The 27,144-nt window shown below is 40.1% G+C and overlaps 1 protein-coding gene across 1 annotated transcript in view; it reads left to right on the forward strand.

The window, feature by feature from the left end:
* Nucleotides 1-297: 297 nt before the first annotated feature.
* The window catches only part of dgkb (diacylglycerol kinase, beta), a 302,801-nt gene continuing 275,954 nt past the window's right edge, over nucleotides 298-27,144 (forward strand). The window contains exon 1 of the mRNA XM_042332421.1: nucleotides 298-447. Within this exon, the coding sequence (XP_042188355.1) occupies nucleotides 360-447 (88 nt within the window). The 5' untranslated portion in view covers nucleotides 298-359. The remainder of the gene's footprint in view (nucleotides 448-27,144) is intronic.

A 27,144-nucleotide genomic window follows, 5' to 3' on the forward strand; every position in this document is an offset into this window, starting at 1 on the left:
GGGGCATCAGGTAAACTCTCAGCCGAGCGCTGCGTCTGCGGAAATAATTGCCACTCGTTCACTAAAAAAGCCATCGTTTGCTTTCATGTTTCAGGTACTTCGCTGGCGGTGCGGGAGAGGCGGGCAGGGCAGGGCAGGCAGGGCAGGGAGGGCAGGGAGGGCAGCCCGTGCTCTCGGCAGCCACTGCCCCGCAGACGAACAGCCACCGAGAGGGCTCCTCTCGTCGTCGCAGCTCATCCCGCGAAGGAAAAAAAAAAGCTTCGCGAAGCCCAGGCCGACCGGGGGGGGGGGGACACGCGGAGGGAGGACCTGTTAACCATCGGCTGCTCGGGAAAGGCTGAGCCGGGAATGCGGAGGAGATGAGCGTGAACGCCACCGCCACTGCCCGGGAGCAGTGGGTCACTCTGAGCCCCGCGGAGTTCTCCCAACTGCAGAAGTACGCGCAGTGTAAGTAACTGACGGTGTGAGCCCAGCGATGCTCTCTCTCCCTCTCCCTCTCCCTCTGTGTGTGTGTGTGTGTGTGAGGTCGGGTCTCCGGGTGTGGGTACCCGACCCGGTTTCGCTGTGAGAATCATCCACACTCCTGCGGTGCCGTCCCCGGGAGTGCGGCAGCAGAGAAGGGCGCACACACACCCACACCCACACCCACCCACCCACACACACTCACCCACACACACACACCCACACCCCCACCCCCACACACACACTCACCCACCCCCACTCACCCACCCCCACTCACCCACACACACACACCCACCCACACACACACACCCACCCACACCCCACACCCACACACACAGACCCCCACACCCCCACCCACACACCCACACACACACACCCCCACCCACCCACCCCCACCCACACACCCACACACACACAGTGGGGCCGTTTCCCGGTGTTATCTCATGGCCGTGGCATTGCTGTGAAGGCTGCAGGACGGCTGGACTGGGCTGGACTGGGCTGAAACAGGACAGTGCAATGTGTCAGCACAGCTTGTGTTGTTGGGGGGAGGGGGGGGAGGGCTGTCTTATCTATTCCTTAAATTCTTAAAGGCTAATTGCAAAACTCAGTGCTTTTCCTCTGGTATTAACGGTTTATGATTCACTTAATGTACAAACACACTACTTATTTTTTTTCCCATTTGAAACTCACCCCTCCCCTCCCTTCCCACCCATAAGCCTTTTTGCCTTTTGGTTTAGTGGTACATGTCCTAATGTCACTTGATTTGGGTATTGACTATCCGGGATCACCTGCTTCTTGTTCATGTGGCCGCGGTCTGGCTCCCTTTACCCATCTTTACTTGGCGCCAAGTGATTTGCTCTCTTGGTGCGAGTTTCACTTCTGACACCAAGTCTCCACAAATGCTGGGCTGTTGGATCAAGAAGGCCGGACGCTTTTTCTCATTTATTCCCCCAGTGAAACTGTAATAGTTCAGCAACTTGTCAGCCTCGAACCGAAGAATAGGTTGAATCCAAATTCTGCACAGAGTTAAACGACCCATAGCCTCATGAAAATCCTACCCCAGTTAATAATAGGAGACATCATTTTATATGCCGCATTTCATTGGATCTTGGTGTGGGACTTTTATAAATTGTGCCCTTCTTGCTAATATTTAATATTTAATGAGCGAGGCAGTAATATGTATGGTCAGCTTTTATGTGCCTTTACACCAAAATGTTATATAATGGGTTTAGTAGGGTCATTTTGTGACATGTTAGCATCCGTGTGCATATTTTTAATTTCCTGCTTAATAGGAGAAATCATGCCCATTTAATGACAAATGAAAGGAGATTAATATTGCTTAAAGGACAATGACTACCTTTAAATCCATTGGGCTGCTTGCAAAGCCAGTGCTATTTTTAACCTGTGCCTCAACATTTAGTGTGAATGAAAGAGAGAGAGTCTAGAGCACATGTGACATGCCCAAAGGGTACAAGCAAGGGTTTTTGCCTTTTCAGCTCATTAACTGAGTAAAGCTTTTTGACTGTTTGCTCCATTGGCTAAACAGTAATGAAGTAATGAAATGTTACTTTTAGTAGTATAGTATTCTCAATAGAGAAGAGGAAAATCAAGTCACTGCTTGCCTAAAAAAAATGACTTCTGCTGGATACATTAACTGACTGCAAATAATTCTTGAGAGGATTGGGCTAGATATTGGTCCTACTGAGTATTTTGCAGGGCTGTTCCATGATGATATGACAGTATTGTACAAGGGCAGATTACCTGCAGAACAGCAGGTACCAGCTTGGCATATTGAGATAATGAGATCTCGATTTTAATATTAATAAAAGATGCAGGGTATGTGATTAATTTACCTGAACCTCTCTTTTAATAATAATAATAATCCTTGCATTTGATATAGCGGTTTTCACGTCTTCCAGACGTCCCAAAGCGCTTCACAGATATGCTAAGCAGTGCTAATGAATCTAGTCTCTTAAATATTCCTATTGACACTTGCTGTGTTTAGTCAAATATTCAGGTCCAGAGCTTTATCAGAAATTGCCTGTCATGGAGGATACATTTAGTGCCTAATCACTTTGTCTGCCTCAAAACACTTCACATGGTTTATTATTATATTATTGATGGTTGTTCGTTGATTGGCTGATCATTTTTCTGGGGATAACAATTCCTTCAAACAAAATAATAAATTATTATGCTGTGTGCAATTGGCTGCTGCACAAAATATATACAGTCAATTCACTTTACAGTATAATCTGTGAACTGCTTTGAGAAGTCACGAAGACATGCGAAGGCGCTATATAAAATGCAAGGATTATTATTAGGATTTACTGTAAAATTTAGTAACTAAAAGTAGCTGAATTCAGCAGCCAATCTGCACACAACACAACAATATCTCACAAACTGCCATGAAGTCTATGACCAATTTTATTTGGGAAATTGTAAACTTGTTTTGGTGAATGGCAATCAATAAATGATTTTCCCAGGGGGAGAAATAAATGCTCAAGTTTTTCATTCTTGTCCACGTGCATTGCAGTCCTGCCAATTCATAGATGATTGGCTGCTCATAGATTAACTTTGAATCTGTGATGCTGCAGAGATAACCTTCTTGTCAGTAAGCTGCTTCAAGACACATTTTCAGTGTTGAGTAGTTTATTTGGCACCAGTATCCATCATATTTGATGCTGGCGATCTGGGAGCGAGTTATGCTGTGACATTTTGTGGATAGAAAGCACAAACCAATGTCAGATTTTACTGACTTTTAACCAGATTGGTCTGCTTTTTGTATCCATTTATTTCCCCTTCATTCCTCTTCCACCCCACCTGCCATTTTTGGTGCAGAAAAATAAACTGTATATATTTGCGGTTTTATTTTGTGGATTAAAAACACTTTTTCATAGTCCTGTAGGGTCCATTTTAAGTGATTACATTTCATCAAGGCAGAATGCAATAACTTAGAATGAGGCTTTGCTGAAATGCAGTCTGTTGTCTTATTTCACATTGTACAACTGCTGTGCAACAAGAAACCTTCACAGTCAGTCATTTCATTATTCTGAAAATCCTTTAGTGTCATAATTGAATAGATCATTAGTGATACAAAGGTATTTTTAGTTAATATACGTTGACTTTTTTTGTCTACGCTACCACAAAATAAATTCCTTATCTCTAAGTGTGGTACCAGGTTTTATGATTTGCCTCAAAATACACAGCCACTATAAAGGCATCTCAATTAAGTGGTAAGACACTACATCAAAATGAGATTATTATTTAATTAATCTTTGCATTCAATATTTGTAAAATGTAGTGACTATTTTGTGGACTTCATTCTAAACTTCTATTTAGACATGGGGCATTCATTTCCTTTCTGCTTTAGTCTGATTTAAAGTAGCTAAGCAATTGCATTAATAATCTTTCATTTGTTGGGTTGCAACAATTCGGAGTACTTCACACAAAACTAAGTGTGTATATTATGGGCAAATACATCAGTCAATCTGGGCAGAATCCCTCAAATGGCCAGTAAGTAAGTATTGGTGAGAATACTTAAGAGGAACTTCCGTTTGGAATAAATCCAAACTTTTTATTTAACATCAACATGATCAGGTGGATGGTCTGAAGAATGGTTCCTGGGTTTACTGTGGCACCTTTTAACCATGGCACTGCCCTGAACAGCACTCAAGTGTCAGCCTAATAATAAATCTTGCATTTGATACAGCATCTTATTACATCTCACTTGCTTCACAGAATATACTGTAACGCGTATAGTTACTGCATATACTGTTTATTTTGTGGGCAAAACACTCAATCCAATTGTGCACTACTATGCTACAGGACTCCACACCAAGCCTAGGTCAAGCTCAAGTCCTGACACGGGGCTACAATTTCCTGACCCACAGGCGAGAGTGCCATCAACCGAGCTAATTGGCATCTACCAACTACACACATATAACTCTAATTCAACAACAAAATTACATTTGTTTAGCACCTTTCACATCAGGAGGACGTCCCAAGGTGCTGGACAGTCAGTGTTTTGGCCCCGAACTGGGGGTCGGAATCGGTGTGGGTGGAGGGCAGGGGGGGAAGAAGGGTGATCAAAGGCACGGTGAAAGAGGAGGGTCTCGAGGTGGGTTTTGAAGGAGGCAAGTGAGGTGGCGAAGTGGAGGGACTGCGGATGGAGTTCCAGAGGGTGGGGGCAGAGTGGCTGAAGGCTCGCCCACCAATGACGGGGCAGGCGAGGCCAAGGACATGAAGCAAGCCAGAGACTGCTGAGCGGAGGGAGCAGGCAGAATAATAATAATAGTTATAATCCTTGCATTTGATATAGCGCTTTTCACGTCGGGAGGACGTCCCAAAGCGCTTCACAGAACACACTGCAAAGTGAATTGACTGTATATTTGTGGGCGCACGCGGGGATTAGGAGGTCACAGAAGTAGGGTGTAGCAAGGCCATGGAGGACTTTGAAGGTGAGGACCAGGATCTTGAACTGTATCCTCTGCGTGATGGGAAACCAGTGGAATCTGGTGAGGATGGGGGTGATGGGTTACGGGGACAATGAGGTCTTGTCGATGAAAACATAATAATGTGTCACATTCAAATTGGTTTCAATCCAATGTACTGGTAACTGACTAAAGCTCTTACCTTTCTTGCTGTAAAATGAGTGAGTATTTGCAACTAAATATCCATTTTGTATTTTTCTTATGCCTTAAATATACATTTAGAGTGGAATCAACTTCTGCTGCACTCCTGGGGCATTCTGTTAAAATGTGGTGGGATGTCAAGTAATGGTTATTGGAGCAGAAAGCTGTGGTTGTGTGTACAATTCTAAAGAATTATTAACTGTTGACTGAATGTATTCAGTTTGCAAGAAGCTCTTGAGCAGCAACTGAGCTGTACTTCAAACATATTATTTGAAGAATCAAATACCTCAATAATACCATTGTGAAAGAAGGGTGGCACAATGTAATATAGTAACAGAATAACTCATGATGGAACAATTTTTTGCTTTGCACTGTAGCAAGTTCATACTTTGGGTGATGTCTAATTATCACATGGTTTCCTTATCTGTGTTGCTTATGAAATCCCGTGTCCAGTTTTGGGTGCCACAATTTCAAGAGATACTGATCCATTGGATGGAGATCATCGAAAGCTAGAATTATAATTCTGGAAATGATGGTTGCAAGTTCGGAGTGGCTCTGAGTTGAATTTTTTTAAAAAAGAAAAACAACTTAGATCTTTGAGATACTAAGAGGCTTTGATGACCTCGATGGTAGTTGGGGATAGTAGCAATATATATTGATGATAAATGCTAACCCTTACCTTTCACATTGTGATAAAGTCTCAAAGTGTCCCAGGATATACTATAAAGTATAGTGACTGTAGGTAAACATGGCAGACCAAATCTAACACATCTTGGTCATGTATAGTACAGTACATAGTATAAAGATCTATCTACTCTCCAACCTCAAAACAATGTTCTTAGTGTGAAGAGGGAGATGAGCAGAATCTCCTTGGAGCTGAGGCAGCTGCTTGACTCAGTTCGAACATTCTATTGCCAATTTTCTGTGGTGGTCTCAGTAGTCCAGTATTTGGCCAGGCAGGTCCACAATACTCCAGCACTGTGCAGTAACAACCCTGCCAGCCTGGCTCATCAACAGGATTTTCTGAGGCAGTCTGGTCATTAGGAGGAAATATTCTATCTGCTCAGCTCTTGTTAACCTTAAAAGCTCAAATTGATATCTGGGCAGACAATGGGAAACTTTCCAGACAGTGCTCTCAATGGCAAACTATGAGGTTTTAGCTGATTAAACTCCAGTAGTACCACAATACACACTCTGGGGGCCCCCAAAGCCTTGTCATATATATCTGTATTCCTCCTAAATATGTAGTTGACCTGGTTTAATAATGGGATTGAATTTTACTGGATACTGGGATTATAAAAGTGGGATTAAAAACTTTGTGCAATATGATAATGCATGCACCACTTGGATTGGATGGTTGATTTGACATCTTAGACTGTCACTTGAATATTTTTTAAAAGTTGAGGAGGTACATCACAGTTAGGCTGTGATGAGTTTCCTCCCTGGGAAAGTCATTAAAAGTTTCCGCCCTTGGAAAATCACTCCCTACTGCACCCCCTCCCCCCACTCGGCACGACATTTCTGTTGGTACAAATTGTAAGCTTGTTAAACCAAGGGCTGTTTCTCAACCTTGGGGCATTCCTTGTTATTCTGAATCTAATAATGTGGCTGAGAGCAGCAGTCACTGTGCTAATTACTGTACCTCGAACATGTTTGCTGATGCCATGCCATTTGTCTAGTGGTGCTTTGTGTCACTAAGTCAAAGGTAGGTTCAAGCCCCACGCTGGTATTTCAACAACCCAGTCTAGGTTGGTACTCCAATGCAGTACTGGGGGTGTTACACTGTCAGTGATGCTGTCCAATGGATACAATATCAGGTCCCCTCTGTCTGTTCAGGTGACGCTAAGGATCCCATGGCAAAAGAGAAGGGAGATTCTCACAGAGGTTGAACAATAATTTCCCTTAAAAAATTGTTCAGTTGTTTCATGGCTGTTTCTGGGGCATTGCTATGTGCCTTTGGGGTATTATTTGCCTCTAAATACAATTAAACTATCTCGACCCTGGCTTAAAGTGCTACTACCACTTAATTCGATATCCAGCTGTATTTATACATATGCCTAACTGGATCCTCATCAATGATCTCTTTTCCCTTGGAGTGACAATTATCAGGAGTGTACTGTGGTCACTCCACTTCATGTTAAATCTCGTGAAGCATTTTAAGACACCCTCCCAATGTGAAAGATGCTATACCAAATGCAAATATTAGTATTTTTATTTTCTAGTGTGCTTTGTGCACATGTTTTGACCTACAGAGTGTGGAAAACACTAAGATATTTGAGTCAGTCCCTTAAGAGTTCTCTGAGAGCTGCCACAATTGCCTTTTAGTGAACATGGTGGAGGGGAGAGAAATTGATGTTGAGGATACCAGATGTAGTTACACTTGGTGAACAACTCCAACCAGGGTATAGATGATACTCTGTGTAAAGAATGTTCTTTTTGTAGGGGAGCCTGGATTATCCAAATAGGAGTATGCTCCTCTGGCAAATGGAGGCTTCTCGTGCTGAAGGTCTCTCTTGCCTCCCCTATCCCCAGGGTCATCTGTAGTTTGGAAACCTTTCTCCCCTTCCACTGGGCTCCAAGGCTTGCGGGCTCTGCTGACCCTCACACCCTGGGTGCACTCCTCATGCATTTTATGTTCCTGGGTTGGTAATGCAACCTGACTTGAGCTGCTCTCAAAGTGCACTCCACTGTTTCATCATTCATTTTATTCAATCAGGAAAACAGCTGTGTGAATGTCTCGTTGCACCAGGAAAAGGTACTTAAGGAAACAGCGAGTTTTTTGCATGCAGCATTATGTAAATTGCACCTGTCCTCCCTCATTCTTTTTTCTTCCTACCCATATAGAATAGAAAAAATGTGCCACGAAAGTTTGAATAACCTATCAATGTTTTGTATATTTAAACTTGTGAGTCGCAATCTCCCTAATTTTTGCAGTTTCTGCCAGTTGCCTTCTCATCTGTAATGCTTTGCATGCTACAGTCACCGTTCCTGCTGGAATGCTTGTCTACATCAATTTGATCATATTGCACCGATCAACTTAATGATGAGTCCAAATTTTGCTTCTGAGGCCCTTTCCACTATTCTAGCTATGCTATTGTTGCAATCTATAAATGTAAATTGCTTTTACAATAAAAGCTCATTATTATGCTTGCAGTGCTGCCAATTATTGTAAGATTATGTAACATTTTGGGGAGGGAGAATGGTTTAAAATGAATCATAGATTGAATATTACCAGGGAAGGGCATTGTAAAATGTATTGGCTGACTGTTAGCTTTCACAAGTAACGCACTGCTTGTTTGTTTCTATTGGTGCAACATTTGATGTTGTTGCTTTTTGCTCAGTCATTGACCCCAAAAAATGTTGTGGCTTTTTGCTCAATCATTGGCCCCAAAGGGAAACAGTTGCTGGGCAACATTTCTGGCTTAACCCAGCAAACTCTTTGTGAACGTATATATCAGCCCCCATTTTACTCACTAAGTCTTATTAACAGTGTTGAGTGACTGAGCACTGATTACCACTGTGTTCTTATTAAATGAGATGTTTGTTAAAGGAAATTAAGACTATCGACAGATCACACAAAGATTAGCAAGAGTTTTGTTTGGGTGCTTTGGCAAATTTTTACAATTTCTTAACTCATGGCTTGATTACTTCACCATATTAGATTTCATAAGAAAAGCATTTTTGGGGCAAGCTTACGAAGCATAACTACTTCACTGTAATAACATCATATCTATTATAAAATGTTACACATTTCTCCCTATTGTAACTAACTGGCACAATTTTAAACTAACTCAAATGCAAAAGGGTAATTTTGTACTAAGATAGGTTCAGTGTATATTGTGCCTAAATAATCCAATACTTTACTTTTCCCTCAACGTTTTTGGTAACCTTAGTATATTTTGTCTCCCCATTCAGCTTGGAACACACAATCAAAAGTTAACTGTACAGACGACTTGGGTGTGAGACAATGTTAAACCCTTGAGTGTGTAACTGCATGGGCAGAACAGTAATGAGCTTTACATTATTGGTCCCAGAGATAAGGATGTACTTGTGGGAATTGCTGTTTAAAAAGGTAATGGTCTTGAAAACTGCAACTGAACTCAGCTTCCCACACATTGCAGGTTGAACCCTACTCAATTCTGATGACATTCAGGTCGATTCTCTTTTTGCAACAACTTTGGTAATTTAATGAGACTATTTTTGAATCATTTTACCCACCATCTCAACCCTTTCCATTGCACTGAAACTCCTTACCTCAATCTTCCCTTCATTTTATAATCCACTGACTTCTAAAATGGTACCTAACCATTAATTCCTAAATGTTACGAATGGTCCTCTTGTTGAGTTTTACACCATTTGTGGTGTCCTCTATTATGGGTTTTCCTCTTTTAGCTAGGTTTCTTGATTTTTTTTAAATAAATATATTTTGGGTTGGAGAGATGGGTTTGGAACAAACATTCTATAACACATTATTTTCCAGGCTATTTTTCCATGGCTGAGTTCCATTTCAATAGCATTGTTTTGACAGTAGTGACAACTGTAAAATGGTAACCCTGGCTGATCCTGAATGGCTTGTGGTGTATGGCGGCACAATAACATTCTACATAACTTTTTTCTCAGGCTGCTTCTGTACAGCAATTGTAACAGTTAAAGCACCAGGAGCAACAGGATGATACTTTAGAATATTCAGGAATTGTGTGCCATTTCATCCCAAGCCAATTGCTTTTTAATAGCTGTAATTTGTCAGAAAATCTGAACAAAATTGTTACGGGTGTTGAGTGGGGTTGCTATGCACTAACTTTTTGCTGTAAGATTGCAATAGTCACTAAATCTTGAAATGGATGTGACATTAAAATTGAGGGGGAAATCAATTTAATGGGATTAATCTGGATGGATGCAATATCTTCTTTTGAAGTCTGCAATAAGAATTATTGCAATAACGTTTCCGTTATTTTGCCTGCAGTTGAGTTTATTCAATTTTTGAGTTTAATGTAGCTGCACATAATGTTAGAGGCCAGCCAAGCTCAATTTATTGTAAAAAGTGTGTATAGGCTGATCGAATCGCCGCTCCAACGATGGCTTAAATGATTTTTATTAATCGAGTCGTTGAATCACACACAGCAGGAACGGCCCCATGTTCCATCTCCGTACTGTGCTGAATTTGTTCCCATCCAAGCAGCAACAGGTGTGCTATAATTGATCTCAGTGACAGGAATAAGAATAATGTATCTTTTCAGGACTCCTGCATTTTAAACAGTTGGTGTGAATTGAATTCTGTTCAGCATTGGTTGGCCCAAGAATTTTAATGGGACTATTTTAAATGCAATCAACTCTTTTATTATAAACAATTTGTAGCTCTTTCTATGTGCAGAGCTCTAAAATTTGGTGTTGAATGTGATTTTACCATCTGGTTTGATGTGGATCATTGCATTCCTGCTTCTTGCTGAAGAAAGCAACCTCAAGTGGAGCTATATAACAGCATAAATGAGCTAAAAAAGCCAATTGGATGCATTTCTATGGTGAGATATCGAAAGTTGAGAATCAAAAATGGATCTAATTACTTTCTATTAAGTACTATTGAAGGATCACTGCTATATTAAAAAAAAGTTCCCAAAAGCGCAGTGGATAAGATAATCAAACTGTCTTTGCGACATCTCAAAGTGCTTCACAGAATATGATTGACTGCATATTATGTGGGCGAAACTTGGCAGCCAATTGCGTACAGCAGTGTCCCACAAACTGTCCTGGATTGGATGACCACATTTTGTTTTAAGGGATTATTACACCCGGAAAAGTGATCCGCCAATCGACTAACAGGCTGGGTTCCTACTTACTGCTAGGTGAACAGAGGTGTGGAGTAAGGAAACTCAGCCAACGTTTTGCCTTGCCCTGGAATAGAACCTAGGTCCTCTTGTTGCGAGGTGAGTGCTCTAACCACAAAGCTACAGGATGCTAGGTTGTATTTTAAGTGTGCATTTTTCTGTGAAATTAATATTCCTTGCATTTGGTAGAGCACTATTCACATCGGGAGGATGGCCCAAAGCACTACACAAGATTTACTGAGAAGTGGAGTCACTGTATACTTGTAGGCAAACACTGTAGCTCAGTTGTGCACAGTAATGTCCCACAAACAGCCATGAAACTATTTTTATTTTAGAGGGTGGTCGGCCAGGACACCATGAGAAACTCACTTCTCTTTCTGAATAATGCCATGGATTCTTTAACATCCACTTGAACTAGACCTCAGTTTAATGTCTCATCTGAAGTACTGTACTTCTGACAATGCAACACACCGCCAGCACTACATGGAGTGTTAACTTTGACTGTGAGTTCAAGTTCCGCCATTGGCCTTGAACCCAACCAACAATTGGTACGGGAGGAATGAGGGCAACGTTCAGTAACGTTTATACCAATGACCCATTCACAGAATCAGTGTTAAACAATAGATTGCTGAATATAACACTACAACAACAACAACAACAAGATTCCATTTATAAAGCGCCTTTCACGTCAGGAGGACGTCCCAAGGCGCTGAAAGGAATACAAGATTACACTGAAGCTAGATATAGATTTAACTTATATCTATAACATGTATTTCTTTGTATTTTGCCTCATTTTCTAATGTGTTTGTAGTTTCAAATTGTTCCTTTGCTTCAGTTAATAAGTCTTCATAATTTTCACACTTTGTTTTGATTTAGCTGGGTATCTGATGCATATGGAAATCCATCACCATGTATCCAAACTAGGCAGAGTTCTACCTATTCGTGAAAATATCATTGTGACCTGAATGGAATGTGCAATCTTCCCCCGGAGGGATGCAGCCTGCTTACCTATTTCCAGAATGTATTAGGTGAAGTTTGGAGTTAACAAAGGCTTTAGAGCACCAGAGTGCATGTGGCAGTAATACTGGAATTCAACCAGCTAAAGTCGAATTGAATACCTTTGTGTATGTTATCTGACGAGCTTCCTGCTATTCAGCCTACTTGTTAGAGATTTGGCTTGTGGGGTTAACAAAAAACAATTAGGAAGGATCCCTGCCTCCAATGACCTGCTGATGAGCCGGGCTGGCTGTCATAAGCAATGTTCGAGGACTGCGAGTGGAGCCTGCCTGGCTGTGGAGAATGTCACAGTGCATTGACTGACAGTTTTCTGTTGCCAATGAGCACTCTTTTGGAGCCAGATCATCTACTACTTAACTCCATTTTCTACCTCCAACCTCCAGCCCAGGAGGATGGTCATTAGTTACTCTACTCATATAATGTTTGTATAAACCTAAACTGCAGGTGGAGGGGGAGGAAAGAGGTCATTAATAACAATCCTTGGGCCATACTTGAATTGACCCACTATTAAATGCTCTATTTAATTCTTACAAGCTTTAAACAACCCAAACCAATTTCTTTCTACTGAACTGCCGCCTAATTTTTCCTATCATGGTTCAATTTTAACTTTATTTAGTTAATCTCTTAAGGGGAAAGTTCTGCACAATTATCTGAGGTATCAAATATTACTGATCTGCCCTTGTGTTCTAATGAATCCTATTCTCTACAGCTCCATGCTCCCAGAGGATTCCTGCTGTTATCCTTGATCATCTCAGCACTATTTTGTCATTCATCTTGGAAGTAAGGGCCACTTGTGCCAAATTATGTTCATCTCTGACTTGGATTCATAATTTTCTCTGTAATTAACAGCATAGATCATTGGTTGCTGTTTCTGATCAACCACGGACTTGGAACAATATGTAGACAATTCTTACAAGCAAATAATAAGGCTAGTGATTTGTATTTTTGAGCATTGATATTTCATCTCTGCTGGGATCCAATTCAATTCAGCCAAACTGATGGGTCTTGACTCTTGAGATTTACAAATGAAAGTTCAGCTAGTCTCGAGACAACTCCCAGTTGATTTTGTAGTTCTATAATAATGAATGGTAAATTCAACACTGATTGACCAACCTTCAGAATGGATTTGTAACAATATAATTCAATTAATAATGGCTGGAGAGGAAAATGGAAATACAACACAAGTGTAATAGACATTGAGTGCAATCAGTGTAAGATCTTATGTTGCTCATCTGAATGAGCAGAAAACCTATAATTTCCATGGTTCACCTGTAGGCCAATTGTAGTGCACCAGAGGGATGTCAATGCGAGTTATTTATATGCTTACATCATTATTGTCCTGTAGCTCAGTGGTTAGAGCACTCGCTTTGCAAGCGAGAGATCCAAGTTCAATTCCAGGCAGGGCGAAACCTTGGGCAAGTTTTTTACTCCACACGCCTAATAATAATCCCTCCAAAAATAATAATAAAAATTGGTCATTTTCAATCTACGACTGTTTGTGGGACATTGCTGTGCGCAATTGGCTGCCGCGTTCGCCTGAAAATATACAGTCAATTCACTTTACAGTGTATTCTGTGAAGCGCTTTGGGACGTCCTCCCGACGTGAAAAGCGCTATATCAAATGCAAGGATTATTATTATTGAGTGGTGTCCTTGTAGTTTGTTAAAGTATGAGTTGAGGATTTTTTGTTCCTCAGTCTCATGTGTTGATTGACTTTGGGAGATGCCCAAATTCAGGAATAAGAATGGTTGCTTTACATTAGTTTGTTTGTGCTATACTGTGTTCTGGAAAAACTTATTTTTATTGTTTCACAAATGGATGACTTCTTGAAATGGTATCTTGGTGCACTATTTTACAGTACTTTGCTCAAGTGAGATGTATTTGAGTCTGAAGTTACCATTCGTTGCGTTGCAATATATTACAGGCATTTGCTATGTTTATGTAGGAACCAATGATGTAGAAAAGAGTAAATGTTAGGTCCTACAGTGAGTACTGGTTTATCAATATTGCTGCTGACCAAATCTCAGCATTTGGACAAAAACTTGCATCAAACCCATCTTCACTTTTCTCTCAGTGAAAAAGCAGTTCAGCTTTCCTATTCTGTAATAACACTTGATAATTGCCCCTTTATTGAGTAAAGTCTCAAATCTCTTCACATAACTAGTTGCTTTGAAGTGTAATGCCAATCATGTAGCTGCTTCTCTATGCTGGTGACATTTCCCAAACTGAGATAAATAATGAAATTTCTTGGTTAAATGCTTTTGATTGTCACTTTTCTCTGTACTCAAACCATCTTGTGTCCTTTTGCAATTGCATACAATTATTTCAGTTGTGTCCTCTATGTATGATTAGAACATTTAGAAAATGTTCAGGTTTTTCATGAAATCATTTGAAATGTAACTCAGTATTTGATGTAACTTTTTTGATAGCTGCTTCATATTCCATGATAATTTGTTAACGGTTATTTCTTCATTAAGTATACATTTGCTATTTCTTATTTCAATATTCATTACCAAAACTGTTTCATCTTTCACTGGATTGACTATATATTCAATTATAGTACTTAACATGAATTCTTGGAGGTGTTGGAAACGGCTTCTCTTCTCCCCCTATAATTGCCCACCAAAAAAAAATTTCAGTTGAAGAGACGGTCTTGAGGTCAGTTTTAAAAGGAAGGGATGGATGGGGAACATGAAGCAGACCAGTGTTTGCTGAACTGGAGTGACCAGATCAGTAGGTTTGCAGGAGGTCTGAAATAGGGTGGGTAATGAATGTAGTGGATGGATTTAAGGACTAATAACTTAGAACAAAAGAACATAAGAATTTGCTAGTTGAAAGAAGACCAAGGTCCATTTAGTTCATCTTCCACTATCCTGACAGTCACTTGACATGTTTCCCAAACTATATACTGCATCCTAAAACATTATTTTCTAGAATTTTATATGCTGTGGGACAGAAGCCATCTTAGCTGTGAAGAGATCCCATTTCTCTACCCACACCCCAGTACAGTTGTGAATCTGATCCTTACTAATGAGACTCCCCAAACACAGTCTAAAGTAAGAAAACACAGGAATATGTGCATCTCACATATTTCTAATACCGGTTCTATTGCTGTTACTGTACACTTGTTCCTGTAATCTATTATGCAACAGCTTCCACAACTGGTGGTAGCTCAGATACTGAGGCTTTTTTCAGGTTTTTCAATTATCAGCATCCCCAGTCCCTGTGGGAACACTGCCTGTGCCCCTCTTCATCAGTAATTCATGGAATTGTCATGATTGCTTGTACAACCATGTTGTACATTATAATAGCCCTTGCTTATATTGCTAGATTGTGATAGTTCTTAACTGATTCCACTGCCCTTACTATCATTTTTACCTTTTCCGTTTTTCTGCTTGTTCTGTATTTGGACAATTCAGGGTGCCTTACTTGGGCTGTAATAACCTCTTTAAAAGGAAGAGTATATGAACTTGCAGCATCTTGGGTTCAATCCTAAAACATCAGCTGTTAGGGACAGACTCTTAGGATTTATCATAGTAATTGCAGTTTAGAAATAAGATGTTCAGCCAAGTAAACTGGTACTGGCCAACCACTGGAGCCACCCACTATAATTCTAATTTATTGGTTTTTCACCATTTATTTTTATATTCTTCATCTTTCCTATACCTGCTGTATCTTCCTTTTCAAAGCTTCTCATGGAAGATTTATGAATAATATGAAAATTAAAAATTGGGTTTCCTAAAGCCAGTGAAATTTCCCTAGATTCATCTAGTTTTGCTTGGTTGAATTGAAAATGTTCCTACCCCTTGATCAGAAATTTGAGGGTTCCAGCATTAGCCCTGCCATGTCTAAATGTGATCTTATTCTCGATTGATATTAAAGTTCAGTACTGGGCAACACTCATTTGTCTGAGAAGTGAACTTTAGGTGAAACATGGTCATTCACGTCAAGGTTGAATATGGGACTTTTCTGTGCACACATTCGCTGCTAAATTCATCTAAAATAGTCACATAGACTTCACAGAAACTCTGAATTGTTCAAGTGCTATACCAAATACATGGATTATTTATAAGGTTGTTTGAAGCAATATGTGGGTGCAAAATGGTGCGTTTCCTACAAAAAATGGTCATGGTGCTTCATAATAATTATCTGGCAAACACATTGAGACATTTAATGAAAGTTCAAGTTCTTTTTTTCTCTCTAATTGGTTGTGGTCTATGTTCCTAATGTCACAGTTATGTGGAAAAAAACTGCATTTTTTGAACAAATGAATATAATTCAAAGAAACTAGTCACTTAGCAACTGAGGTCAGGTCAAAATGTCATAAAATAGTGAAATATAAGGCATTGCATATCTATGCTAAGAATAGCGAATGGGAATAAAGCAAAGGATCTATAATTAAAGCGCAGCAGGATAAAGAGTTGATAAGATGTTGACAGCATTGGTAATTGCTGCCATACAATTGACAAGGCAAATAGAACGATAGAGTGCGGCATTTAAATTGTTCTGTTCAAAGTATTTTTAAGAAACATCAAGCCTTTAATAATCTACTGTTCATATTAATTATTTGTACCTTAAGGCAAAGGTGGTTGCAGAGTAGGATTGTTATAATAAATGGAACATGATCTGTACAATTTAATAGTGCTTTGTATTTTTGTGCATGATGGATACTTTTTTAAAGGCATAGTGGGGTGGGGGGGGTTGAATTGTACATTTGTATATGTTTTCGTCCACACGCATGCCCTTTCCATTGATATTTCTTTTGCTCAAATGTGAATTTGCCGATTTCAGTAGTTTTTTGTTGAATTCTTCCAAACTGTCATGTCTTTAATTTGTCATTGCCGCCCACTTCCCTTCTTGGGTTTTCTTCTGCATTGGATCAATGCTATATTTATCACCTAGACTGTTTGTTGAGAGAGTCTGTTCCACACATTTGCTTCTCTGGCATGGGGCAAACATCTTAAGCTTTGTTTATTTACTCCCTTCTCTTTTGAAATAGAACTATGGGATGTGTAGTCACTCAATGGGCAGACCAGATCTTGGCTCATCTGAGGGACAGCACCTCCAACAATGCAGCTCACCCTGAGCACTGCATTGGAGTGTCAGCATGAGCTATGAGTTCAAAGTTCCCATGTAGGGTGTGAACCTAAAATCCAACTCCTAGATGAGTGCTACAAACTGAGCCAGACTGACAACTAAATGCACACTAGTGAATCTGGCTGTGCTATTGTTCAAATTCCCATTTATTTATTTGTAGCTCCCTATTCTATCTGTTTTCATTAATGTAACTGATCAATTTTGCTCAAGTCATACTTTCCTTCTGCTATTCCTTCAAAACCCTTTACCTTGCCAGTTCTTAATTGGTAACTCTATTCCAAGTTTCTACCAACTCCCTACTGATTAACTTCTGAGCCATCTTCATGCTCTACATCCTGTTTGCCTGTTCTGCAGCTCCCCTCAGTCTATTCGTAAAAGCTTTGTTGATGTTCTCTGCCTTTCATCCTTTTTTCTATTTCCCACTAAACTCCTGCCTGAAGCACTGCTATTCACCTTAAGTACTAAGTGGTAGTATTGCAGGTCTGATAGTTGGCCTGCCCAGCACATAATAATAATCCTTGCATTTGATATATAGCGCCTTATCACATCTTCGCAACATCTCAAAGCACTTCACAGAATATATTCTAAAGTGAATAGACTATATATTTTGTGGGAAACACACATAAACAGTCGTGGATTGAGTGACCAATTTATTATTATTTCTTTCGAATAAATTATTACCTCCGTAAAAGCAATTGGCCAATCATCCAACAGCCGGGTTCCTACTTACTGCTAGGTAAACAGAGGCGTACAACATTTTGCCTTGCTGGGAATCGAACCCAAGTCTCTTGCTAGCAAGGCGAGCGCTCTACCCATTGAGCTACAGGACTCCACATGCGTTTTATGCTTCCCAGAAGCTGAAACTTTCATCAACTTCTTTGATTCATGGTTCACCAAACACTCTTCACTAACCTCCTCAACCACATTCACCACTTTCTTCCAAAGCTCCTTCATGTCACTTTCTACTTTCTTTGAAAATATTTTTGTTTGTCTTTCGTCAACACCCTTAAATTGTCTCCCTGAAGTGCATTGTAGATGTTCACTCTATGTGAAAGGTGTATTAGTTAATAGTTAATAACACAAAATTAGATTTCTAACGAACCTTTCATATCAGGAGGACATCCCAAGGCGCTGGACGGATAGAGTTACGGACCCGAGCTGGGGGTGGGGAAGGGTGCAGGGTAGGGGGGGAAGCATGGTTGAAGGGGCGGGTCTTGAGATGGGTCTTGAAGGTGGCGAGGGAGGGGGCGAGGCGGAGGGACTGCAGGATGGAGTTCCAGAGGGTGGGGGCAGAGTGGCGGAAGGCCTGCCTGCCAGTAATGGGGTGAGCAAGGCTGGATATGTGAAGCAGGCTGGAGCCCGCTGAGCAGAGGGAGCGAACAGGATGGTAGGGAGTTAGACGTCACAGAGGTAGGGAGGAGCAAGACTGTGGAGGTCTTTGAATGTGAGGACCAGGATCTTGAACTGTATCCTCTATGTGATGGGAAGCCAGTGGAGTCGGGTGAGGTTGGGGATGATAGGTCGCGGAGCCTAATGCGAAAGAGGACATGGGCTGCAGAGTTCTGGATGATTTGCAGCCTGTGGAGGGAGTAGTTGAGGAGGCCGACAAGCAATGAGTTTACATATTCGAGTCTCGATGTAATGAAACCATGTATGAGGGTTTCGGCAGCCTGTGGTGTAAGGCAGTGGTGGAGCTGGGCGACATTATGGAGGTGGGGGAAGGCAGAACGGGTCATGGCGCAGATGTGGAGTAGAAATGATAGTTGAGGGTCAAAGAAGACCCCAAGGTTCCGGACTGGTTTAGCAAGGTGGAGTGTGCAACCCTGGATGGTGATGTTGTCAGCGCCTGAGGTGAGGAGGCGCTGACGGAAGTAATCAGGAGAGCCTCGGTCTTGTTGTATACTATCAATAATGATAGTCATTAACATTTGGTGTAGTACCTTTCATGTCTGGAGGATATGCTGTAAAGTGCAGTGACTCTGTGTTTGTGAACGAGTGAAACAGCCAATTTGTGCACAAATATTCGTTAAATATGTTAATTATGATCCTCTGATAACTAGTCACCTTGGATATCTTGTAACTCATCAGGGTTTTACTTTAGACAGTGTTTCCGTGTAAGATACTTCTGATAACTAACGCAAAGCAAATCCCCAGTTGCAACAAAGCATAAACTGCTGAGCACTACAATTAATGATCGGATAACAAAATAATAATAATTTGGTCACTCAATCCATGACTGTTTGTGGGTCACTGCTGTGGCAATTGGCTGCCGTGTTTCGCCCACAAATTACAGTTAATTCCATTTACAGTATATTCTGTGAAGTGCTTTGGACGTCTCAAAGACGGGATAAGGCACTATATCAAATGCTAGGATTATTATTACAAGGATTAATATTAAAATATTTATCAGTGGCCACACTAATTACTAAATAAAGTACTGTTACAGAGTGGCCATGTAAAGTACAATTAATAGTGATACTTTGAATAACTTGTCAACTCTGATGAGTTGTCATTTGAGTTATTTCCCTTTGGGTGACAAGTTATCAGAGGTTCACTGTTCAATGATGGCTATTCCTTATGTTATGTCATTACTTCTGAGTCACTTCTTTTTAATTTTTTTTTATTTCTGCTGGTGCTGCCTTCCTCACTCTATCTGTCGTATTTCTGTTCAGTCAGTTATATCTCAACACTGCACAATTAATGTTGATTTGATGTGCTCAGAACAAATCAATGCTTAAAGTGCATTCGGTGAATCAAGTTTCAAATCACCAGTGTAACCTAGGGAATTGAATTGTGCATTGGCAGTGCAGTATAAAACAGATAATGCACTTATTTAAAAAATTATTTAAAATTATTATTTGACGTACTGGTGACTATACCTGAATGCAAAAGTCTAACATGATATCAACATCCAAGATAAACTCTATAGAGAGCTATGTTCACTGGAAACTTATTTTTGCCTAATCTGTTTGCCTGTTGCCTGCACTGTATGTTTGCACTTTGAGATGATCCATGATGCTGGTAACTTTTTCTAATGCATGTATTCTATATTCTTGGAAGTTTACACTCCATTGTCGCTCCCTAAAGTCTTCCCCTGCTGATTCATCTCTTACTGCTGCAAGTTGTTGTTGTGTTTGTTGGATGCAGTATTCAAACACAAAATACAGTCACAACATGTTGCAGTAAATCCAGAACAACTAGTTGGAGATGTATCTAAACAGATGAGTAATACCTTACAGCTGACTCAACATTAGCTAATTTCTGTAACAAAGCACAAACTGTTTTACTTCTCAATACGCTTTCAAATATGTTCTGCTTCGAGTAGGTTGCAACAGGTTGAACTGGTGGAAGGGGGAATAAAGGGTAATCCCTTTTATTTATTTATTCCTCCTTTCACTCAAATGAGTGAATAAATAGGAGGAATTACTTTTTATTCAAAATGCTCGTTTTAGAAAATACACTTTAAATATAATTCTACATCCAAAACACGTTATGGTTCAAAGAAGCTCCCTGTGACTATTCTCCTTCTTGATCAGAATTGTTGCAGCGGTGAATAAAGTTTGATGAGGGTGAGGTTTTTTGTGTGTGTGGTGTGTAAGAAGAAAGGGAGAGACAAAAAAAACAGCTGACTTTGGAACTGTGCAATCCCATGATCTGCCAAATATACAGGATTGCTCAGCCAGAGCGGCAAATTTCCCAGTGGGCGAACGGCTCCAGAAGGCCACTCAGCTGATCCAAAGTCATGTTACCAATAAACTCAATGGTGAGGTATGGCTCCTCCCTGCAATCTGCATTACTTAGGTGGCCTAGTGGAAGAGGAAGGTTCCAGGGAGCACCTTCAAGCATAATTTCTCACTTTTTGAGAAAATATTCTAAGTGCAATAATATACTCCAATTATACCCTCATTTCTCCCTCCTCCTTCTCAACCATCACCTGAACAAGCAGAGGACTTTGGTTTAATGCATCATCCAAAGGGCAGCATCTTCAACAATACCTTAATGCTTCCAAAGCACTGTATTGGAGTGCTATCTTATACTCTGGGTTCACCATCTCATCAAGCATCGTGAACCTACAACCCTCTGAGTAACCGGTGATAATGCTTTCAACTGAGCCAGACTGACGCACAAACTTGGCAACTGAAACACTTAGGTGTAGATGCTAATTAGGGCCTAGACCTAATGTGAGTGAAATTGGGTAATCAGGGTAAAAGTGAGAAAACTAGTGTTTTTTAAACAGTTTAAGAAATCAGTGATGAAATCAATGATTATGAAATAGCTCCTACCAAACTAGAATTGTTGTGCTAACTCACGTGCTAATTCTTGCTCTTCCATTTCCCCTGGCTTGTTTTACACATCACATCATTTCTAAAAGCTGCCAATGAAACATAGTTGCACTTGTTGGCTTAAATATTTATATAGCATAATTCAATTAGTGACAACTATACAATGCATCTTTTTTCCATTTTTAAGGGGTGGGAGAGAAAATCTTTTGAGTTTAGTTACTATTTCTTTGGTTCTAACGCCAGTAAATAAGAAATTGTTTGCTTAGATAATGTCTCACTCCATGCCAGTTTGGACTTGCTCATCCCTGAATCATTCCTGTGCACCAGCCCAGCTGAGTTAGCAGCACTGTTGCCTCTGAGTCAGAATGTGGGTTCAGGACCCCATTGGGACTTTGAACTCAGTCTCGACTGACACACCAGTGCAGTGTAAGGGGTATGCTGCATTATTGAAGGTGATGTCCTTCAGTTAAGATATTAAAAAGAAATTCTGTCAGCTTGTTCAGGTGGCTTTGGTAGATACCATGGCCCTATTTTAAAAAGGAAAATAAGTTTCTTCCGATGTCCTGGCCAACAATTCCTCCCAAAAAATTGGTCTTTCACTTCATGGCTGTTTGTGGGACATTGCTGTGCACAAATTGGCTGCCGCATTTGCCTACAAATATACAGTGACTACACTTTGAGATATTTCAATGATAAAAGACATTGTCACATGTAAGGATTATTATAATGACTAGAATTAGTGAGCTGGGGATGTTTCCCAGCCTTGCGTTACACATCAACTGTTGATTACAGTTCACACATTGATCATGTAGTATATTACGGTCCAGAGCAGGTGGCATGTTGCATGGTGGGATAGCTGCTGCTTCTTTGCCATCGATTTGAGACACTTGTACAGCCTCTCGCGGCATCAGTGCAAGTTTTCACACCTGTTACACCATCCATCCTGTATCTCTTGAGTGAACTTGTCAATTTTTAGTGTTGAATTTAGGGCAATTTAGTGCCCATGGCCAATTTGGCCTAATATCAGGCTGATCACTCACTTCACAGCTAGTAGACTTCCATCCCCTCACCATGGATTGAATCTGAGCCCAGGTCCTAACGGTTTGAGCTGCTGCTCTTGCCATTTCCCACTAACTTTGAAATTACAAAATAAATTGATTGTCCACATGCTGCAGGAGTGTAGTAAATTAAATATTCCAACTCTCTCCCCATGGCCTGGCAGGATGAGCTGCCATGCCCACAGGACCCATCGCATCTTTTGATCAGACCTCAACATGTGCAATTACCACACATAATAAATAAACATCACTATTATTACAATTGTAGTGTTCCACCTAGTTTCTTAATTTTTGCAAATTCATCTTTTTAAATTCAGTTTTTCACAGAGAACCTCTATGCAAACTGCTGAGTGGCTGGTGAGGCTGATTGACCATTCTATAATAATAATAATCCTTGCATTTGATATAGAGCCGTATCACATCTTTGAGACGTTTCAAAGAGCTTCACGGAATATACTGTATAGTGAATTTGCTGTAGTTTGTGAGCGAAATGCGGCAGCTAATTGCACGCAGCAGTGTCCCACAAACAGTCGTAGATTGACTACCAAATTATTACTCTTTTTTAACGGATTATTACCCCCGGAAAAGCAATCTGCCAATCGACTGACATTCGGGTTCCTACTTACCTTTAGGTAAGCAAAGGCATGTGGAGTAAGGAATCTTACCCAAAGTTTCACCCTACCCGGAAATCGAACACCGGTCCTCTTGCTTGCAATGCGCGTGTGCTATCCACTAAGCTACAGGACTCCATGAACTTCAGTAACCTATATTCTCTGCAATTTTAAAAAAATAATGTATTGGGAGGCAATCTACAAATTATAATCTTCAGGTTCAAAGTATTATTGCTATTTTGGTCAAGCTATATTCTCCTGAAAGAATAATGACTTTTTCTGCCTCCTGTGGATAGTCCAGTTACCCAGGTGTCACCGATGACCTCTCCAAATGGCCATTATTTTGTGTGAGCCTTGAAAGCAATTGTTACTACAGGAAAGCTCTGTCATACAACAGAAGTTTGGGGGAACCATGAGATCACAACCAATCCCCTTCTACAAATGTTGTGCATGTGAACAGCAAGATGGTTAACTTCAAAACATTGGTTGGCATTTTGCATTCTTTATTTAAAAAAANGGCTCTTCCATATAGGAAATGATAATAGCAGTGACGTGTTAACTCTGAAGTTGGCCAGTTCTTAAGTGTGCACGAAGCTGCCATTTTGAAGTGAGCCATCCAGATTTCTACATTCACTGTGGTTTTTGTGGTAAGTAAATAAATGTTGGATTCCCAAAAATGTGTATTATAACTGGTTCCAATGTAGTATATTCAATGTTGGGGGCATCACCTGTGAATGAATTTTCCATGCAACATGCCTTGTCTATCAAGGCTTTGTTGAATACTTACATAGCCAATAGTTAGAATGAGGCTGAGGTTTCTTGAAATTCCCGTTTCAAGACCTATTCAATATCTACTTGACATTTTACCTAATACAAGTCTCATTGACATTATCAGTTTGAGAAGCTGAATGTTTGTTACTAGAGATTACAAGATATACTGTAAAGTGGATTGAGGGTAATGTTCCAAGAGGTGGGGGGAAGCAGAACGGGTCATGGTATTTTATGGGTGAAACAAGGCAGCCAGATGCACACAACAATCTCCCACAAACAGCCATGGAAATAAAAAAAACTTATTTTATTTGGCCAGGACACCGGGAGAACTCCCTTCTCTTTTCGAATAGTGCCATGGTATCTTTAATATCCACCCGAACAGACAGATGGGACTTCAGTCTAAAGTCTCATCTGACAATGTTACATACACCCAGCACTGCATTGGATTGTCAGCTTAGACTATATGATTCCAAGTCCTGATGTAGGGCTTGATCCATACAAGACAATTTTTTTTAAGTTGCATTGAACCAACAAATCCAAAACCTAAGGAGTTTTTCCCAATATCCTGGCCAATAATTACCTAGATAAAATTAGTCATTCAGTTCATAGCTGTTTTTGTTACACTGTAGTGTGCAAATTAAGTGCTGAATTCACCTACAAATAGTCACTAAATAGTCACGACTTCGTAGTAAAATCCTGTGAAGCACTTCGAGACATTTTGATGATATAAGATGCTATAATCAAATGCATTATTGTTACATTAGGAATTGCAAATTATAGATTAAGACCCAGAGCTTCATTCTATTGGAAATTAAATCCATTCTTTTTATCTGTAGGTTTTGTAAAACCTGTAGGCAGATTTTATTATATTTATTGCAATTGTGGTTAAATAATACATTAACTGTTAATCTTTTGTACATTTAGAATGAGTGCTTGCAATTGATAAATTTAATAGTATCTAAATTTAAGGACCTATTGATTTTATTTATTAACGTTGCTAAGATATACAGTTCATATTTTGTATTTAGCAAATGAATGTACATTACTGTCCAATTAAGTTGTGGCCTAGTATGTTTTGCTCACGTTAAATTATCCAGCAATAATTTGAGCATTGTAGGTATAATCACATCACCTCAGGATCGCAAAACTTGTTCATTTCTGTATCTGAAAGAAGAGTTTATTTTTACATCGGGTTAAAACAGCACTCCTCAGGAAACTGGACCAACTAGTTCAGTTGATAGCACTCTTGCCATGCTATTGTCAGTTCAAACCCCACATCGGAAGTTTTGGGAGAATTGCTGGTATGAGCAAATTGGTTGCTGGATTTTGACTACAAATAGTCACTTTACAGTAAAATTCTGTGAAGCACTTTGTGGCATTTGAAATTGACAAGGTGCTATAACTATTAATATCATAAGAAATCTGGAAATATGCAATTTGTATCCACTTAGTGTCTTAAATTTGAGACTCTTATGCATCTAAGCATCCAACTCACTTTTTATGCTGTTTGTAGTGTATGGAAAAATACCTGGTCTGTCTGTTCAACATCTAACCAAAAACAGCAAAGTGTGATTGCAAAAATATGAAAGCATGCTTCAGGATGCTGAAGAACTTGTCAGCTGGGAATAGAAACATGTGGAGAATCTCAAATTCCAGCTATTGATGACTCTCGGAAGTAACTTGTCTACACCCTATGGACAGAAGAATCTATTATAGAAGCTGGGGCAGGAGAAAAGAAGAGGTTGGGTATTGTGTGTACAGTCTATTTGGGAGTTGGGGGAAGGAAGGAAACGATGTAATCTGTTGGAGGGGAGGCCTAAGAGATGAGAGGGAACATGCTGCTTACCTGTGCTTTAAGAACAGCACATACTATTCCATGTTCTCTGTTAAGTGGGATACAGTAATTGTGATCCTCTGCAGATTTGACAGGTTTGTATGAGAGAGTCTTGTTCTAAGAACTTCTGACTTCATTCAAACTTTTTAAAAAGAATATACAAGTTCTTGAGTATCGTGTTGGAGTGACATTGCAATATCATTCTCAGTGAGAACAGTTCATTCCAAGGCTTGATACGTGTGCCTGCTTTGATTCTACTTTGACCCTACTGCTGTTCGATGAACGTTGACATCAGAGGCTGCAAGCAAACGTTATTGACAGTTTTAATTTCATGGGTGTTGATCCCTTGTAGTACTCTGTCTGACTTATATTGCTTTGCACCAAAGTACATGCCATTTTGTCAAATGGTCCAGCCACTGCTATATTGAGGTACCCGAGTTAAATACATGAAGACCATATGCATTTGGCAATAAATTTTGTGGAGGTGCTGATGGATGGATGGATGGATGACTTGTGATAAAAGAACAGTTCAGGCTTTTGCAACAACATATTGCCTTGGAGCAGTAGCTATAACTGCAGCAGCCACAAAGAAACCAGAGATGTTGATCTAAGTTCTCCCTGTGCAGGAATCTTGATCACAGAATGTTATGGAAAATCATTTCTTAAAAGCAGTCAGGGTGGGATAAAGATTGAAAATGTACTGTGCACATTAAAATGATCATGTGAATGGGGGAATGAATAGTACAATAGCAGTAACAAAAAGTGAGTCTTGAGACGTCAGAAATCATTTATCGAAGATTATTTTGATTGCCTTTTTATTCAAGTGGTTTGAATTGACAGAACATGGGAATGTAAAGACCCCTGCAGTAATGATGGTTTAGCCTGGAGACAATTCAAGATTCTACTTCCAAGCAGACACACTGAATATTTGCAAAGGTGGGAAGTGCTTGTTTTGGCCGAGGTCCAGCCACTGGAATCAGTGGAATCAGTGGATACAATGGAATCATTGTAAAGTTAAAAATGAGGACAAGGATCTTAAACTCAATCCTCTGGGGGATGGGTACCTGTGAAGCCAGGCGAGGATAAGGATGATCAGCTCACGGAGCTTGATGTGGGAGAGGACACAAACTGCAGGGTTCTGAATAATCTGCAGCTTGTGTAAGAAGCTGAGAAAATAACCTCAGACCCAGAATAGGAATTAGTAAAAAAATACAGCAGGTGGAGTTGGCAGGGGAAGAGGAAAGCTAAAGAGAGCCTGGAGTGGATATGTTGATCTTCATTTAGAACCTGTAAAGTTAAAGCTGTTCTGAAAGATAAAATAAGGAATAACAAATTTAATGTTACATCACGGCTATCATTGTAACAATTCACAACTTGTGTAAGGAAGAACCCCTGAAACTGCAAATTTAATTTACCTCAGCGTGTAAATGTGTGTTCAGTTTAATGCCGGTGTCCATGTTGCGAAACTGTTCTTTTAGGAACAAAATTGACAAAAAAATTGTTATGCACCAGTAAAACAGTGACATATCAGATGTGTCGCTGTTTTGCGAATGCACAA

The sequence above is a fragment of the Callorhinchus milii genome, unplaced genomic scaffold (assembly GCF_018977255.1).
Source record: "Callorhinchus milii isolate IMCB2004 unplaced genomic scaffold, IMCB_Cmil_1.0 Scaffold2, whole genome shotgun sequence".
In the NCBI taxonomy this organism is placed as follows: domain Eukaryota; kingdom Metazoa; phylum Chordata; class Chondrichthyes; order Chimaeriformes; family Callorhinchidae; genus Callorhinchus; species Callorhinchus milii.